Below are 18,251 nucleotides of genomic sequence, written 5' to 3'. Positions count from 1 at the left end.
TAAATGTATTGAACTGCATTATGCAAGTCTACACATTTTCATAGTGTAGCTCCAGCTCTAGTATCTGAACTACAGATGTAAATCTTTATAAAGTTCATTCCCTGTCTGTGGAAAAGTCTCCAAAACATTGCCATTTTCAAAGACTATTTGCAGTTCAGAACTTATTATGTGAAATAACAACAACCCCACACACTTCACTTTTTTTTGTGGGGAAAGCATGCTTTTCTGGAAAGGAATAATATCTTCTGTGTAGAAAATCATGTTTGTTCCTAACAAAGTCATCCTTGCTGCTAAGATGACTGGTTGACTCTTTTTCTTCTTCTCCAGAGCAGCTCTACAAAGATGTCAACATCTGGATCTGCAGCTACTACAGAGACCTGGTCACAGCTGGATCACCATGCTCAAAAAGAGGGCAATGCCACCATTACAGGTGTCCATCCACACCCCTCCCCCTAATCCTGAAACCTTAATCCAGTGGTTCTCAACCTTCCTAACGCCACAATCCCTTAATACAGTTCCTCATATTGTGGTGACCCTCAACCATAACATTATTTTTGTTGCGACTTCATAACTGTAATTTTGCTACTATTATGAATCATAATGTAAATATCTGATATGCAGGAAGTATTTTCATTCACTGGACCAAATTTGGCACAAATACCTGATACACCAAATTTGTGGGGTTGCGGGGGGATTGATTTTGTCATTTGGGAGTTGTAGTTGCTGGGATTTATAGTTAACTTACTATCAAAGAGCATTCTGAACTCCAGCAACGATGGAGTTAAACCAAGCTTGGCACACAGAACTCCCATGACCAACGGAAAATACTGGAAAGGTTTGGTGGGCATTGACCTTGAGTTTTGGAATTGTAGTTCACCTACATCTAGAGAGCACTGTGGACTCAAACAATGATGGATCTGGACCAAACTCGTCATGAATACTCAATATGCCCAAATGTGAACACTGGTGGAGTTTGGGGTAAATAGATCTTGACAATTGGGAGTTGTAATTGCTTGGATTTATAGTTCACCTACAATCAAAGAACCCCAAAGAACCACACCAAGAATAGAATTGGGCCAAACTTCCCACACAGAAGATCAGCAGAAAATATTGGAGGGATTTGGGAGGAACTATCAGTGATTTGATGGGGCCCTTGGTGGCACAGTGTGTTAAAGGTGCCAGGTTCAAATCCCGGGAGCGGAATGAGCACCTGCTGTTAGCCCCAGCTCCTGCCAATCTAGCAGTTCAAAAACATGCAAATGTGAGTAGATCAATAGGTACCGCTCGGGCGGGAAGGTAACGGCGCTCCATGCAGTCATGCCGGCCACATGACCTTGGAGATGTCTACGGACAACGCCGGCTCTTTGGCTTAGAAATGGAGATGAGCCCCAACCCCTAGAGTCTGTCACGACTGGACAACGTCAGGGGAAACCTTTACCTTTAACAGTGATTTAAGGGAGATGTAGTTCACCAACCTCTGGAGAGCACTGTGAATTAATATGTGTTTTCTGATGGTCTTTGGCTACCCCTCTGGCACCCCCTCATGACCCCCCCAGGGATCCCGATTCCCAGGTTGAGAAACGCTGCCTACAATCTGGACCCAGGGATGTAAAATATATCAGTTCACTTTTTTAGGAAAGCTTCTTTCCATCCTGATGGATCATCATATAAGCATTGGATCATTGAGATGATGTTGGTTTTGGGCCGCTTTGTGTTCACCATTGGGTAAACCATACCACTTGGAGACATGCAAGAGGGCTTTCTGGATGGCATTGGAGGTCTGACAGGCATTGATATTGCCCTTATTTTAACAGAAAGTTTCCATTGATGATGTCATAACTTGCTTGTAATAGACAAGCAGGGACGGGGCCCTCCTGGTCTCCCTTGGGAAGAAGTTCCAAAGTCTGGGAGCAGCCACCGAAAAGGCCCTGTCCCTTATTCCCACCAAACATGCTTCAGAGAGTGGTGGGACAGAAAGAATGCCCTCCCCAGAGGATCCTACATTTCTAACAGGTTCATAGAGGCAAATACAATCCTTCAAGTAATCTGAACCAAAGCCATATGGATCTATAAACCAGCACTTTGAATTGTCCCCAGAAATGGGTTAGTAGCCAGTGGAGCTGTTGCAACAGAGGAGTAGTTCCCTCCCCGTAGCCAGCCCCAGTTAGCAGTCTGGTTGCTGCTCTTTGGCCCAACTGGAGTTTCTGAGCACTTTTCAAAGGCAGCCCCATGTAGAACGCATAATAGTAGTCCAACTAGTATGTAACCAAGACGTGTACTAATGAGCAGAAGGGACTACAAAGAGAAAATAATATTAAAGATACTAAAGATAGTAAGGTCCCAGGTTCAATCCCCGGGAATGGCGTGAGCGGCCACTGTTAGCTCCAGCTCCTGCCAACCTAGCAGTTCGAAAACATGCAGTGAGTAGATCAATAGGTACCGCTCCGGCGGGAAGATAACGGTGCTCCATGCAGTCATGCTAATGGCCACATGACCTTGGAGATGTGTACAGACAACGCCGGCTCTTTGGCTTAGAAATGGAGATGAGCACCAAGCCCCAGAGTCAGACATGACTGGACTTAACGTCAGGGGAAACCTTTACCTTTACTATCTTTTAAAGAGCAGGGAGGGTAAATCAGAGTCTAACATTGCCACACTGAACTATTGGATTTCATGCTGGCAAGGGGATTCAGACTTTCTTTCTTTCTTTCTTTCTTTCTTTCTTTCTTTCTTTCTTTCTTTCTTTCTTTCTTTCTTTCTTTCTTTCTTTCTTTCTTTCTTTCTTTCTTGCCCTATTTCCAGAAAGACTCCCAGGGGAGTTTACAAGTTGTCAATTTGACAATTCCCTGCCTTCAGCTTTGCAATCTAAAAAGACAGGAAAGACAAGGAAAGCAGGATGACTGTGATTAAATCCAGCAAATGCTGGCTGCTGCTCGCTCCCTCCGAGGCCAGAGCCGAGGCAGCTAGGATGGATGGAGAGCCTTTCCTCGGCCACTGGGCTCAAAAAATAATGGGTCTGATCTCAGGAACTCTTGCAAAGTAACCGTAGCCCCCAAATGTAACTTCTCCAAGCTGTCATACCAACTGCCCCTGAGAAACAAGGGATCTTTTTATCTTGCAGATCACAATATCCTGCCCCCTTGGCTTGGCTCCTCAGAGCCTCATGAGTATGAAGAAGTGAGGATGGCAAGGGGATATGAGGAGCTGGCACCTCGGTATGATATCTGGCACCCTAAGGAGGAACCACAGGTTCACGAATATGCAGTGAGTACCTGGAAACTCTTTCCTTGGGCCGAGGAAGGGGAGGCATCATTTCTGTTTCCCTTTCCATTCTGTCTCCCTTGTGTGTTTCATACCATGCTCTCTTTATATTCAAATAATGAATTGCTGCTGTCATATACATTACGCAAAACAATTTATCCATTGGAGTCTAGCTTATTTTAACAGAGAATATATTAGAGGAAGGATGACTGTAGCTACCTAGAATCATGAACCTTCCTGATAATGCTGGCGCCTTGTAGCTTTCTTTCTTTCTTTTTTTTTAAAAAAATAATTTTTATTATGATTTTCAAGACTTTACAGCAGGGGTCCCCAAACTTTTTAAACAGGGGGCCAGTTCACGGTCCCTCAGACCGTTGGAGGGCCGGACTATAGTTTTTTAAAGAACAATGAACAAATACCTATGCACACTGCACATGCCTTATTTTGAAGTAAAAACAAAAACAAAAATGAATAAATACAGCCTCAATGTTAATCATAATCATAATAAAATAATAAAGAGGGTTGGAAGACACCACTTGGGCCATTAAGTCCTGTCCAACCCCCTTCTGCCTTTGTGCACTAAAAGCACAAGCAAAGCACCCCTGACAGATGGCCACCCAGCCTCAATGTTGTTAATAGTAATAGTGGGAAGTGTTTGACTTGTGATTTTGTGATACGAAATCCTGCATATATATCTCATTTGCTGTATTATATTGTGTCTTTGTGTCAATAATGCAGTAGAGTCTCACTTATCCAAGCTTCACTTATCCAATGTTCTGGATTATCCAAGGCAGTCTGCCTTTTAGTAGTCAATGTAGTAAATGTTGCAATGTTTTGGTGCTAAATTCATAAATACAGTAATTACTACATAACATTACTGTGTATTGAACTGCTTTTTCTGCCAATTTGTTGTAAAAAATGATGTTTTGATGCTTGATTTGTAAAATCATAATGTCATTTTATTTTTAATAGCCTTTTTTCTTAATCTCTCCTTATTATCCAACATTTTCGCTTATCCAAGGTTCTGCCAGCCCGTTTATCATGGATAAGTGAGACTCTACTAACTATCTAATCTTCATATATCATAAACTTCTGCAAATAGATTACATTTTCCTCTATCTATATAGGATCCGTACTTCATACTATTATTAATTTATTTTTCATCCATCTTTAGATAATTCTCCAGCATAGTCCAGTCCGTCTTTTTAATTCCCTTTCCATTGCTCTGCTTCATCAGATATGTCAATTTATCCATGTCCTTTATTTCCATGATTTTATCAATCCATTGTATCTTGGTAGGGATTAGATCTTGTTTCCAAAGTTTAGCGAACACTATCCTAGCTGCCGTCACTAAGAATGTAAACAACTTGTCTGTGTTTAAATCCCCAAAACGATCAAAATCAAACATGCCTAATAGATAAATTTCAGGTTTCATTGGGAAATCTTTTTTAAGTATTTTTTTTTACATTTGGTATGTATTAATCTCCAAAATTGAATTGTTTTCTCACAAGACCACCACATGTGGTAGAATGTGCCTTCATGTAATTTACACTTCCAACATTTTTGATCAACATTTTTATACATTATTCCTAATTTTTTGGGTGTAATATACCAACAATGTAGCATCTCTTTGTAACTTTCTTTCATACTGCATTATTATAGCATTTTGACATTATTTAACTGTGGGATTCTTAGGCTGGTGAAGCACTAGAGCTCTGTGGCATGAATTTTAAATAGCTCTCCCTAAACTGCAAATTGCAGGATTTCACTGATGTTGCTGTGGCAGTTAAAGTGGAATCTTTACTGTGAATTATGAAAGAGGGTTATCCCAAAGATGACACTTTGAATCTTCTGAATGCCAGATATGTTCTCAATCCTTGAATGCCGTCCACTCTCCAAGACTCAGTTCCTAGATACCTTACTGACAGATATAGAAAAAGTTTGGACTATCTAAACAGCATTTGAACATGGCCAATGGGAGCACGGGGGCTATAGTCCTGAAAATGTGGAAGTCCCAAGTTTCCTTATCCTTGCAATAGGCTAAATCAGTGGTTCCCAAACTTATTTGGCCTACCGCCCCCTTTCCAGAAAAAAATATTACTCAGCGCCCCCTGGAAAGGGGGGCGTGGCTTAGAGGGGTGGGCGTGGCTCCTGCTCAAGCGGGCGGGGCTGAGCCTCTTCCCCTAGTCCAAGATGCAGGGCTGCGAGGGGGAGGGGGGTGGGCGGGGCCACAAATGGGTGGCCAGGACTGGGATGGGCGGAGTTACGAGCTCTGAGGCAGGGCTGAGCTTCTATCCCTGTCCTGCAGTGCCTGCCAGGATACAGGGGGTGGGGTTAGAGGAGGGGGCGGGGCCTCTTCCCAAATTCCCGATGAGGCTGAACCTCTATACCCCACCCACGTGTTCTAAAAAGCGCCTCAGGGGAGATATACAGAGGCTCAGCCCTGTCTCGGGCTCTTGGGAAGAGGCCCCGTCCCTGCCCCAAACCCCGTCCTTTAGTTCTAAAAGGCCTCTCAGGAGAGGTCTAGAGGCTCAGCTCTGACTCGGGCTCTTGGAATGAGGCCCCGCCACAAGCCCCACCCTTTAGTTCTAAAAGGCCTCTCAGGGGAGATATACAGAGGCTCAGCCCTGTCTCGGGCTCTTGGGAAGAGGCCCCGCCCCCACCCCAAGCCCCGCCCTTTAGTCCTAAAAGGCCTCTCAGGAGAGGTATAGAGGCTCAGCCCTGTCTTGGGCTCTTGGAAAGAGGCCCCGCCCCCTTCCCTAGCTCCACCCTCTGTGTCCTAAGAGGTGCCTCAGGTGCTCAGCCCTGTCTCCGGCACTTAGGAAGAGGCCCCACCCCTCCCCTGGCCCCGCCCCCATGTACTAATAGGTGCCATCACCGCCCCCCTGGATTGCTCCAGCGCCCACCAGGGGGCAGTAGCACCCACTTTGGGAATCACTGGGCTAAACTCTTGTGGAAAAAAAGATTGGTGAAAACACCCAACAAATATATATTCTGAGCTGGCCTTGAACAACTTCAAATGGGAGATATAGGGCGACGTTGCCTCCAGTCATTCTCCTCACTTTGTGGACACCCAGTCTGTCCTGGACCTCATCTACACTGTATAGTGTAGACTCATATAATTTAGATTGAACTGTACTGAAGTGGATAATATGAATCTAGACCAGAAGTCCCCAAACTATGGCCTGAAGTGGTTCTCCAAGGTCATTGGTACCGCCTCCGTCCTGAACTTTAGATTTAGGGTTGCCCAAAGTCTGAAACGACTTGAAGGCACACAACAACAACAATCCCAACTAGCTTGACTCTCTCATCAGCCAAAAACAGGCCCACACTTCCAACTGAAATATTGGTAAGTTTATGTTGATTAAAATTGTTCTTAATTTTAAATATTGTATTGTTCCTTCATGGTTTTTTTTTGCATAGGAATTTATGTTTTTTTATATAGTCCGGTCCCCCAGCAGTCTGAGGAATCCTGCACCGGCTCAGTCGTATATTGCAGTTCAATCTGCATTATAATGGCAGTGTAGATGGGGCCCTGCAGTCCTAACTTGCCTGTTTTCCTCTGGCATGATGGATGATCTCATTCCATTTCTATCATCAAAGGTTCATCTACTGATCTAGCTAGCATGCATATAGCCAAGGGAAGGAGGGTGAATGGCAACTGGTCCTTTATCCCCGCCAGTGAAATATCTTGGGCTAACTAACAGACAGACATTTCAAGCACCAGGGCTTGAAATTTATGTTTCCCAACACCACAAGAGCAATATGTGTAATAGAATGGTCTGCCTTATCCAGCTTCCTTTTTTGCCAACCAGAAGCAGGTCACGAAGGCAATCCTGTAGTGCCGTGTGATAATTTTAGACTCTGAATTTAATGGTCTTATGCCCTCTTTGCTCTTTAAATGATAATGTGTATTATTTCTGTCTCTGGAGGCTCTGCTGCTAGTTCTGCTAAGTAGGGCACGGAACCTCTGCCCCAAAGTTCTGTACTGATGGAGCCACCGAGTCCGTTGCCTCATGTTGTTTGGCCCGTCTTGATAGAGTTCAGAAGGAGAAATGTGACAAATTATTTAAAAAGACAGTAACAATATCCTCCTGGTTCTTGATGGTTGGGGGATTCTGGGAGTTGCAGTCTAAAGAAACCCTCCCACAAGCTGCAGCTAGTCCTATGTAGTGGTTGTGAGCCATTTATATATCTGTTATGAGTGTTCATTATCCTTGTGGATTATCCCCCGGTAGTGGGCTAAAGGTTAGGTTGCAGTGACTTGAAGGTTAGGTTGCAGACCTGGAGGCTGCCAGGTTTGAATCCAACCTGGGGAGAGTGTGGATGAGCTCCCTCTATCAGCTCCAGCTCCATGCGGGGACATGAGAGAAGCCACCCACAAGATGGTAAAAACATCAAAAACATCTGGGCATCCTTTGGGCAACATCCTTGCAGACGGCCGATTCTCTCACACCAGAAGCGACTTGCAGCTTCTCAAGTCGCTCCTGAAATGAAAAAAAAAATCCTTGCGGTTATAATTTTTTGTTGATATTGTTTTGTTTATGTATTAATTCTTCGTAATTGAAATTTATTCATGTTGTTTTTTTATTGTTGTATTGTCCCCATGTGAGCTGATGTGAGTCCCTGCGGGGAGATGGGGCGGGATATAAGAATAACATTGTTGTTGTTGTTGTTGTTGTTGTTATTTTGACCCAACGACATTGTATGACACAGCAAACAAGATAGATATGCTGGATTTCGTATCACAAAATCACAAGTCGAACACTTCCCAAGTGTCTGGGACTGTGTGATGTATTTTTGGATGATGCGTGCAGATCCCAGTAGGGTGGCCTTTTGCAGTTGGCAGATCATAATTTTGTCTATTGTTTCCAAATGCCGGCTGAGATCTTTTGGCACAGCACCCAATGTGCCGATCACCACTGGGACCACTTCCCCTGGTTTCTGCCAGAGTCTTTGAAGTTCAGTCTTGAGGTCCTGATAGCGTCTGAGTTTTTCCTGTTGTTTTTCGTCAATGCGACTGTCACCTGGGATGGCGACATCAATGATCCAAACCTTTTTCTTTTCCACAACTGTGATGTCTGGTGTGTTGTGTTCCAGAACTTTGTCAGTCTGGATTCGGAAGTCCCACAGTATCTTTGCGTGCTCATTTTCCAATACTTTTGCAGGTTTGTGATCCCACCAGTTCTTTACTGCTGGGAGGTGGTACTTGAGGCATAAGTTCCAATGAATCATTTGGGCCACATAGTTGTGCCTCTGTTTGTAATCCGTCTGTGCGATTTTCTTACAGCAGCTGGGGATATGATCAATGGTTTCGTCAGTTTCCTTGCACAGTCTGCATTTTGGGTCATCAGCTGATTTTTCGATCTTGGCCTTAATGGCATTTGTTCTGATGGCTTGCTCCTGGGCTGCAAGGATCAGGCCTTCTGCTTCCTTCTTCAGTTATTATTATTTTATTTTATTATGACACAGCCAACAAGATAGATATGCTGGATTTCGTATCACAAAATCACAAGTCGAACACTTCCCAAGTGTCTAGGACTGTGTGATGCATTTTCGGATGATGCGTGCAGATCCCAGTAGGGTGGCCTTTTGTAGTTGGCAGATCGTAATTTTGTTATTATTAATTATTATTATTGACACAACGACATTGTATGACACAGCAAACAAGATAGATATGCTGGATTTCGTTTCACAAAACCACAAGTCGAACACTTCCCAAGTATCTAGGACTGTGTGATGTATTTTCGGATGATGCGTGCAGATCCCAGCAGGGTGGCCTTTTGCAGTTGGCAGATCGTAATTTTGTCAATATCTATTGTTTCCAAATGCCGGCTGAGATCTTTTGGCACGGCACCCAGTGTGCCCATCACCACCGGGACCACCTGCACTGGTTTCTGCCAGAGTCTTTGAAGTTCAATCTTGAGGTCCTGGTAGTGGCTAAGTTTTTCCTGTTGTTTTTCATCAATGCGACTGTCACCTGGGATGGCAACATCAATGATCCAAACCTTGTTCTTTTCCAAAACTGTGATGTCTGGTGTGTTGTGTTCCAGAACTTTGTCAGTCTGGATTCGGAAGTCCCACAGTATCTTTGTGTGTTCATTTTCCACGACCTTTACTGGTTTGTGATCTCACCAGTTCTTTGCTGCTGGCAGGTGGTACTTGAGGCATTATTATTATTATTATTATTATTATTATTATTATTATGCTAATGCATTGTTTATTTTATGTGTGTCACAATCTGTATGCTTTTGTGAACTGCCCTGAGTCCCTATGGAGAGATGGTGGCAGGGTATAGATAGGTAAAGGTAAAGCTCCTATGATTTGAAAATGGCAGAAAGACTCACTGACCTTTTTGTTCCTTGTATCCAGAGCCCCTACCAACTGAGTGGAGGATTGCCGGCTGGCTATGCAAAAGTTGTACAGATCTATGATCCTGTGGCGAATTATTTGCTCCCGCAAGAGGAGCTGCCGTTTGAGCAGCAAGGGGAATTGGTCTAAGCAAAGCTACAATCAGCTTGTCTGATCCATCAGGATTTTGCTGTCTTCTATAAAGTAAACCGTGATTATACACTGCTCTGTACTTTGTGTCTCTGTTTCCTTTTGTCAACTTGTTGGAGTTGTGCTGTCAAAGGTGCAATAGAAGGAAGCCGTGGAGGGAAAGAGATCAAAGACAGGCTGTGGTTGCTTGCATCACAGGTTTTGTGCTACGTAGGTAAGTAACACAGAGGCAGCTGAAGGGCTTACAACATGTGCTTCTTTATTGCCACAATTACATTCTAGTTTCAGGAATGCATTCTTACAGGTGTGGTAACAAGTATTTTCCAAATTTTTTGCCATGTTCACATTAGTCCTAAGGTTTTTTTTAAATAACAAGCAATGCAATGAACAACAAAAGGAGTTTAAAAAACATCATTAACAGCCACCAATGTTTTCTGATATTCTAAAAAAATAACAAGAATAAATTACTTTTAGGAAGTAACTTTCTAAGAGTTCACTACTTGGCTGTGTTTAGCATTACTGACCACTTCCAATTTTTCATAGAAAATTAAACACACATGTCCAAACAGTGTGGTCAAGTAGCAAAAGGGAGAACATACAGAGAGAGACTGCAGTGGTTTGCTTTTGCCTGTATCTGTTGGGAAGGGATTTTGCAGCCTCTCCTTTTGCTCTGCTAATTGAGTATAACCAACTTCTGCACTTTTCACCAAATGAAGTAAGTTAAGGACAAGGCGGGAAGGAAGCAGGAGGAGAGAGAAACGGGAATGCTTTACAAGCATCTGAAAAAGTTGGGTGACATTAGATCAATTGGGATTATCTCTTCCAGATCAGGACAGTTGGAAGGTATGGAAAAATTACAGATTTATTTACTTTTTGATAATATTAAAAAATGAAGCACTGTTTTTAAGAATAGAATCCACAACAGTCAGCAACTGCTCTGTTGGGATGTCAAGCAGCAGCCAATTGCTTTGACAAAGTAGCATCCCATGTTCTGGTGCGGTACAAATAAAAAAGGAAGGAGGATTACTTTCCCACTTTGTGGGAATCTGGCTACATGGAGTCAAAAGTGCCGCATGAGAAAGTGTTGAGGAAGACTCCTGGGCACTGAGCCAGAGAGCCACACAGGGCTCTGAATTCAGCCAGGGACCTGGCTACGGGTTTCTGGGCACAGATGCTGTGAGAGGGTGTAATGCAGGCCAAAGCCTGGTGAACAACAAAAACACGCCGTGTTTATTATCCCTGCCGCTTAGAATGCCGAAGACCCCGTCTTGTTTGAAGCCCTGATTCCAAGCATTACAAGGACTGCACTAAAACTGTGCGTAGTATTTGCCTTGCATTATTTTAGGCAGAATTTATCACACTGCCAGATACATCTTCTAAGAGGACTCTTCTACCTTTATGCTGTGTTTTCCCCAACCAAAGGACCTGGGGATTTCTTGTTTGGTGTGGGCACAGAGACTTCTGCTAGAGATTCCTAGCTGCACTCACAGAATCCAAGTTCTCTGGATTCCTTTAGGAAGTGGAAATGTCTATTAAACCATTTAAGTTTGTAGGAAGGATATACTTTCAATAGAGGGATGGAGAAGAACTGTAACCCTCTAGATCAGTGGTTCTCAACCTGTGGGTCCCCAAGTGTTTTGGCCTACAACTCCTAGAAGTCCCAGCCAGTTTACCAGCTGTTAGGATTTCTGGGAGTTGACGGCCAAAACATCTGGGGACCCACAGGTATCGAACCATGCTCTAGATCAGGGGTCCCCAAACTAAGGCCCGTGGGCCGGATGCGGCCCTCCAAGGTCATTTACCTGGCCCCTGTCCTAAACTTTAGACTTAGGGTTGACTTAAGTCTACCTGGTCTTTGGAGGTCTCTTTGCTTACTTATGGCCTTAGGGATTGTCTAGATGGCCTTTGAGGGTTCCTTTCCTTATCTATTTTATGAGACCATCTAGATGGCCTTTGAGGGTCCCTTTCCTTACCTATGGTCTTATGAAACCATCGAGATGGTCTTTGAGGTCCCTTGCCTTATCTATGGTCTTATGGTGGCCTTATGAGATCATCTAGATGGCCTTTGGGGACCCCTTTCCTTACCTATGGTCTTATGAAACCATCAAGATGGTCTTTGAGGTCCCTTGTCTTATCTATGGTCTTCTGGTGGCCTTATGAGATCATCTAGATGGCCTTTGAGGGTCCCTTTCCTTACCTATGGTCTTATGAGACCATCTAGATGGTTTTTGGAGGTCTCTTTACTTACCTATGGTCTTATGAGATCTTCTAGATCAGGGGTCCCCAAACTAAGGCCCATGGGCCAGATGCGGCCCTCCAAGGTAATTTATCTGGCCTCTGAACTAAACTTTAGACTTAGGCTTGACCTAAGTCTGAAATGACTTGAAGGCACACAACAACAACAATCCTAATTCTGGACTATTTCATCATAGTCCGGCCCCCCAAAAGTCTGAAGGACTGTGAATCGGCCCTCCACTTAAAAAGTTTGAGGAGCCCTGCTCTAGATATTGGAATGCAACACTGGCTATGATGCTTAGAGCTAATGGGAGTTACAGTCCAGCAATATTTAGAAGGATGTATGCATTAAAGGGGGCTACTCACTACTGTTCCTTTGAAAATTACAGGATCACAACTTTCAGATGTCATACCTTATGAAAGTTTCCTCCTTTCTGTAGTTCTTTTAGGTGGTAGAAGAATCCTCTTAGGATCTGTATCTAGCAACAAATGGTGGATTATGATGGGCACAGTCCAAAGAGGAATTCAGGCAGCAATTCTGTATCTGCTTACCTGGGAGTAGGCCCCATTGAACCCAACAGGGATTTCTCCCTGGGTGAACATGCACAGGATTGTTGTTGGGTTTTGCCTAAGTTGTTCCTCTGGTGAGACTGGTCCCATGCTATGCAATCCAAAGAATTTATGAACCAATATGGTTCAAGTCAAAATTCATTTCATAGAAATGATATAGATAATGCCACTAGGAGCACACTGATCTCTGAAGGGAGGCAACTGGGATTTTTTAAAAAAAAAATCATTCTCAGATTTTGAATTATTTCCTTACTGAAGCAATGGATGCTCTCTCCGCCCTGGGAGAGAAGCAGGCACCCACTATGACTTCCCATTGGGAATCAAATTGGCATCAGCAAGGCAGCAGTCAGGCACATGGTCCTGGTTACAATAACTTACTTAAATATAGCTGGCATAAGAAATAAATTCCCTTAACAAACAAACAAACCCAACACTCAAAGAGAGATATCCAAGTTTCTTGACTTGCTGGATGGCGGAAGAGGAGTCCTGCTGATCCCTGACCAGATGTGTTCATGGACAGAAAGCTATCAGGAAAGAGAGGGGAGATGAGCTGGACCAGGGCATCCCCGACGGCTCCTTAGAAGCAGGCGGAGCTGGAGAGAAGATGAGACAACCATTGGTAAACATTGATGGTCAGTCAACCCTCTTGCCATCCCTCTAGGTCAGTGATGGGCAAGCTTTTGCACTTGGTGTGTCAAAATTCGCCAAAAAACCTAGCATGACTTGGGTGGTGTGTCACTTTGAGAAAAAAACCATAATTTTGCAATATGTATAGTTTAAATAACAAAAATGTATAACTGTATTTAATAAATCAAAAACTATTTACTACCGTTATTTCCATGTACAACAATCTATGGTACTTCTTGCAGTTTAAGCTTCACGAAGTTTCCACACTGATTTCTCTCTATTCTAGTTTCAATATAGTCATGAATATTGAATAATACAATATAAATAATATGATAATATACTACAATAATAGAATAATAGAATGAATGATACAATAATCTATATATATAAAAGGATAAAGTTGCGGGCGCAGTGACTATAACAACAAAACTAAACATCCCAGAAATACGAAACTTGGCAACACAATGCAAAAGCCTTGCCTCCCGGTTACAACAACACAATCACACCACAAAACCACAATCCGGACCCACAAAACTCACAACAACACATCATGACTATAACAACACAACTAAACGCCCTAGAAATACAAAACTTGGCAACACAATGCAAAAGCCTTGCCTTCCGGTTGTAACAACACAATCACACCACAAAGCCACACTGGACCCACAAAACTCACAACATCGCATCGTGACTATAACAACACAACTAAACGCCCCAGAAATACGAAACTTGGCGACACAACGCAAAAGCCTTCCCTCCCAGTTGGAACAACACAACCACACCACAAAACCACAATCCGGACCCATAAAACTCACAACAATGCATCGTGACGATAACAACACAACTAAATGCCCCAGAAATACAAAACTTGGTACACAACTAAATGCCCCAGAAATACAAAACTTGACAACACAATGCAAAAGCCTTTCCTCCCAGTTGTAACAACACAAACACACCACAAAACCACAATCCGGACCCACAAAACTCACAACAACGCATCGTGACTATAACAACACAACTAAACGCCCCAGAAATACAAAATTTGACAAAACAACGTAAAAGCCTTGCCTCCTGGTTGTAACAACACAATCACACCACAAAACCACAGTCCAGACCCACAAAATTTACAACAACGCATCATGACTATAACAACACAACTAAACGCCCCAGAAATACAAAACTTGACAACACAATGCAAAAGCCTTGCCTCCCGGTTGTAACAATACAACCAAACCACAAAACCACAATCTGGACCCACCAAACTCACAACAACGCATCGTGACTATAACAACACAACTAAGCACCCCACAAATACAAAATTTGACAACACAATGCAAAAGCCTTGCCTCCCAGTTGTAAGAACACAACCACACCACAAAACCACAATCTGGACCCAGAAAACTCACAACAACGCATCGTGACTATAACAACACAACTAAACGCCCCAGAAATACGAAACTTGGCAACACAACACAAAAGCCTTCCCTCCCGGTTGTAACAACACAACCACACCACAAAACCACAATCTGGACCCAAAAAACTCACAACAACGCATTGTGACTATAACAACACAACTAAACCAGATGGCCATCTGTCTGAGAGGTTTGGGTGGGTTCTTCCTCCATGACAAAAAGAAAGAAAGGGGTTGGACTGGATGCAAACTACAAATTCCAGCAGCCCATGGCATGGAGTTCATGCATTTCAATGAGAGGCCTCTTCCTTCTCCCTTTCCCCGCCATCCAACCCACTGACCCAGTTCCATGGCTCCGCAGGCAGGAAAGGCTGGGACGGATAGAACGAAGGAAGGAGGGAGGGAAGGGAAGCAAAGGAACGCCAAGGACAAGAGCCCTCCCTCTCTGCCCGGAAGGCCAAGAGCAAAAGGGAGAGAAAGGCCATTGATCCGGTTATATTTACTCTCCTTTCTGACCAGTGTGTTCTTATCAGCGAGCTCAGGATCGGAGCAGAGAAAGGGAACAGCATAGGAATAAAGGAAACAAGGAGAGCACCCACTCTATCTATCCATCCACTCATCTATCCATCCACTCACCCACTAATAATAAACACCTACACAGGCAAGAATCAGCCATGCACTGAGTCTACAAGGCCATTCAGTGCTCATCCACCTCCCCAATCCCTACATTCACACTTGGCCTCCAAAAAAATACAATTACAATAATAACAATGACAACAACAACAATAAGAATCAACACCGTCACAGGCAAGAAGCAGCCAGGCACTGAGGCTGAGAGGCCAGTCAGTGCTACACTGGGCCTCCAAAAAACAATACAGTAGCATCTAACTTATCCAGCCTTCATGACCTCTACAACAACAACAATAATAAACACCTACACAGGCAAAACCAAAAAAAGACTATTGTACCACAATAAGATGTAAACCGCACTCAGCAGAATCAGATGTCACGATTAACAACAAACCAAAGACAACAGGGATCTCAAGCAATTATCAATCAACACAAAAATTGAAGAAGGTAACAGACTTCAAATACTACTACTAACATGAGTATAAAGAAGGGTGGAGGTCACAGCATAAATACAACCTAATGTAGACTGACCAACACCACCAGACTAAGCCACAGCAACGCGTGGCCGGGCACAGCTAGTTATATATATAAAAGGGTAATGAAATTTCGGCCTAGGACAAAACAACAAAACTACACATCCCAGAAACACTAAACTTGGCAGCTCAACCCCTCATCCATGCCTCTACGCTCATACAACAAAAAGAAAAGAAAAATAAAGTCCTAATTAGAGGGAAAGGAATAATTGTTTTTATCCAATTGCTGCCAGTTAGAAGGCTAAGCTCTGCCCATTTGGTCTCCTAGAAACCCACTCAGCCCAGGGGACAGGCAGAGTTAGGCCTCACTTAGGCCTCTTCCACACTGCCTATAAAATACAGATTATCTGATTTTAACTGGATTATATGGCAGTGTAGACTCAAGGCCCTTCCACACAGCTATATAACCCATTTATAATGGACTTAATGTCAGGGGAAAACCTTTACCCTTTACCTTAACTACCACCAATTCCTCAATACTTTATTTCCCATACCACCAGACTTCGCCACAGCAACGTGTGGCCGGGCACAGCTAGTAGAATATAAAAATATAATATAATGATATAAAATATATTAATAGGATAATATAATAATAGGATATAATAATAATCTATATATATATATAAATGTACTGTTCATTTGTAGGATGGAGTAAACAAAAAAACAACTGGATGAAATGACACCAAGTTTGGCCACAAAACACTTAACAACCCAAGAGGTGACCACTGCGTGTCAGCAAAATTGGCTAGACGTGTCAGTGCTGACACGCGTGTCATAGGTTCGCCATCACTGCTCTAGATAAAGTTACTGGTTCTGAATGAAAACTCCCAAACCCACCCAAAGTCCAAACACATGCAACAGTTTCATCATTTCATTCCAGTCTGAGTTTACCTGTTCTGCCACTGGTCCAGGAGCCAAGAGGTGAACTGGTTGCTCATTCTCCAGATTCCGGGCACTGGGATCAGCCCAGTGGTGTAGTAACAGGCGGACAATCTCCTCTTGATAGGGATGCCCATGCAGGCCGGCAGCCATGTGCAGTGCGGTATTCCCATGAGCCTGCAGGTAGAGATTTCACACACTGATCAGCACAAACCAAAAGTCCAGTCTTTCATTCCTCGTGAACTGCATTACATAGTCAGTGTGGAACCATAAGATGCAGTTAAATGCAATCCAAACTACATCATATACCGGTAGGTCTACACTAGGCATGGGAAAACTTGGGCCCTCCAGGTGTTTTGGACTTCAACTCCCACAATTCCGAACAGCCTACCGGCTGTTCGGAATTGTGGGAGTTGAAGTCCAAAACACCTGAAGGGCCCAAGTTTGCCTGGTCTACACTGACTGTATAATGCAGTTGAATGAACAGTTTTCCTTATGTAGTAAACCACCTATTGCAGCCCTATGCTATTGCTCTTAGAGAATGTGCTGCATGTAGAAACTCACTCCCTTGCCTCCAACAAAAGGTGTGGTTCCTTCTTTATGTTACTTTCAGGATGCTGCTAAGTTTTCTTTTCTGTAGCTGATCAAATGAAAAGGGAGACATTGCTTTCCCATGCGTTGCGCTAAGCAACCACTCCCATCCAGTGGTTCTGTATTTCATGCTGCAGACCAGACACCACGAAGAGCAAGTCGTCCTCATCACCATATTTTCTCCCCTCTCCCTTCTCCAAATGTGGGTGACAGCTACCCCTGGCGGAAGAAATCTAGACACCGACCTTCATGTTGACAAAACGCTGGAGTTCTGGTCCAGGAAGCTGGAGAAGGAATTGGATCAGAGGCAGGTTTGCTGCTTGGACAGCCAAATGGAGGAGGGTTTTGCTGCTCTTCAGATCCTACAAAAAGAGAGAGGAAAAAGAAAAAAGATTTAGGCACCCCCATAGCCTTTCTCAGAGCTTTGACTTGTCTAGCAGGACTTTTCCAAACTGTTTCGTGATACCAATGTGTTGACTACAATGTGTGTCACTTGAACATACTGTAACAAGAAACCTCTGAATCTATGTGAAATAAGCAATAAATCTTATATTTTAAAAATATAAATAAAAGATTACGATTGTGCACCCCATACATTTCATTCTTACCATATAAGCATGTGTCCATATCTCTTATGTGGGGTTGGTAATGCAATTGCTGTTGCCCGCTTTTGGTCCAAAACTATTTAGCTGTATGTGATTCCTTTATTTTATCACTTTTAAACTTATTTACTATGCAATGCTTTTGACATGAAATAAATGTGGTTTGGTTTAACCTCTGGTTTGCAAAACTGAATAAGCCTGTTGCAAAGTGATGCAGGTCTAAAAGTTATGTCAATAATATGAAATGTTTAGAAAGCTGTGTGTTATCGTATTGGCTACAGTGTGTAAGTCTCTTGCACAACTGTAACAAGAAACAATATGTCAATAATGCAAAATGTTTAGAAAGCTGTGCATTATTGCATTGACTGCAGTGTGTAAGCATGTTGCACAACTGTAACAAGAAACAATATG

The 18,251-nt window shown here is 43.2% G+C and overlaps 2 protein-coding genes across 3 annotated transcripts in view; one reads left to right on the top strand and one right to left on the bottom strand.

The window, feature by feature from the left end:
* Positions 1-9,844, top strand: part of nphs1 (NPHS1 adhesion molecule, nephrin) — a 78,643-nt gene extending 68,799 nt beyond the window's left edge. For both annotated transcript variants that reach the window (XM_062962196.1, XM_062962195.1), the window contains 3 exons: positions 328-430; positions 3,122-3,264; positions 9,634-9,844. In XM_062962196.1, coding sequence (XP_062818266.1) covers positions 328-430; positions 3,122-3,264; positions 9,634-9,762 — 375 coding nt within the window. In that variant the 3' untranslated portion in view covers positions 9,763-9,844. The remainder of the gene's footprint in view (positions 1-327; positions 431-3,121; positions 3,265-9,633) is intronic.
* Positions 9,845-10,004: 160 nt separating this feature from the next.
* nfkbid (NFKB inhibitor delta) overlaps positions 10,005-18,251 on the bottom strand; it is a 32,136-nt gene continuing 23,889 nt past the window's right edge. The window contains exons 6-8 of the mRNA XM_016996034.2: positions 17,484-17,600; positions 16,660-16,824; positions 10,005-13,160 (exon numbers count right to left, since the gene is read on the bottom strand). Coding sequence (XP_016851523.2) covers positions 13,095-13,160; positions 16,660-16,824; positions 17,484-17,600 — 348 coding nt within the window. The 3' untranslated portion in view covers positions 10,005-13,094. The remainder of the gene's footprint in view (positions 13,161-16,659; positions 16,825-17,483; positions 17,601-18,251) is intronic.

Source organism: Anolis carolinensis, unplaced genomic scaffold (genome assembly GCF_035594765.1).
Source record: "Anolis carolinensis isolate JA03-04 unplaced genomic scaffold, rAnoCar3.1.pri scaffold_10, whole genome shotgun sequence".
Classification (NCBI taxonomy): Eukaryota; Metazoa; Chordata; class Lepidosauria; order Squamata; family Dactyloidae; genus Anolis; species Anolis carolinensis.
Note: the sequence above shows the minus strand (reverse complement) of the source record. Positions and strands in the feature narration are given on the sequence as shown.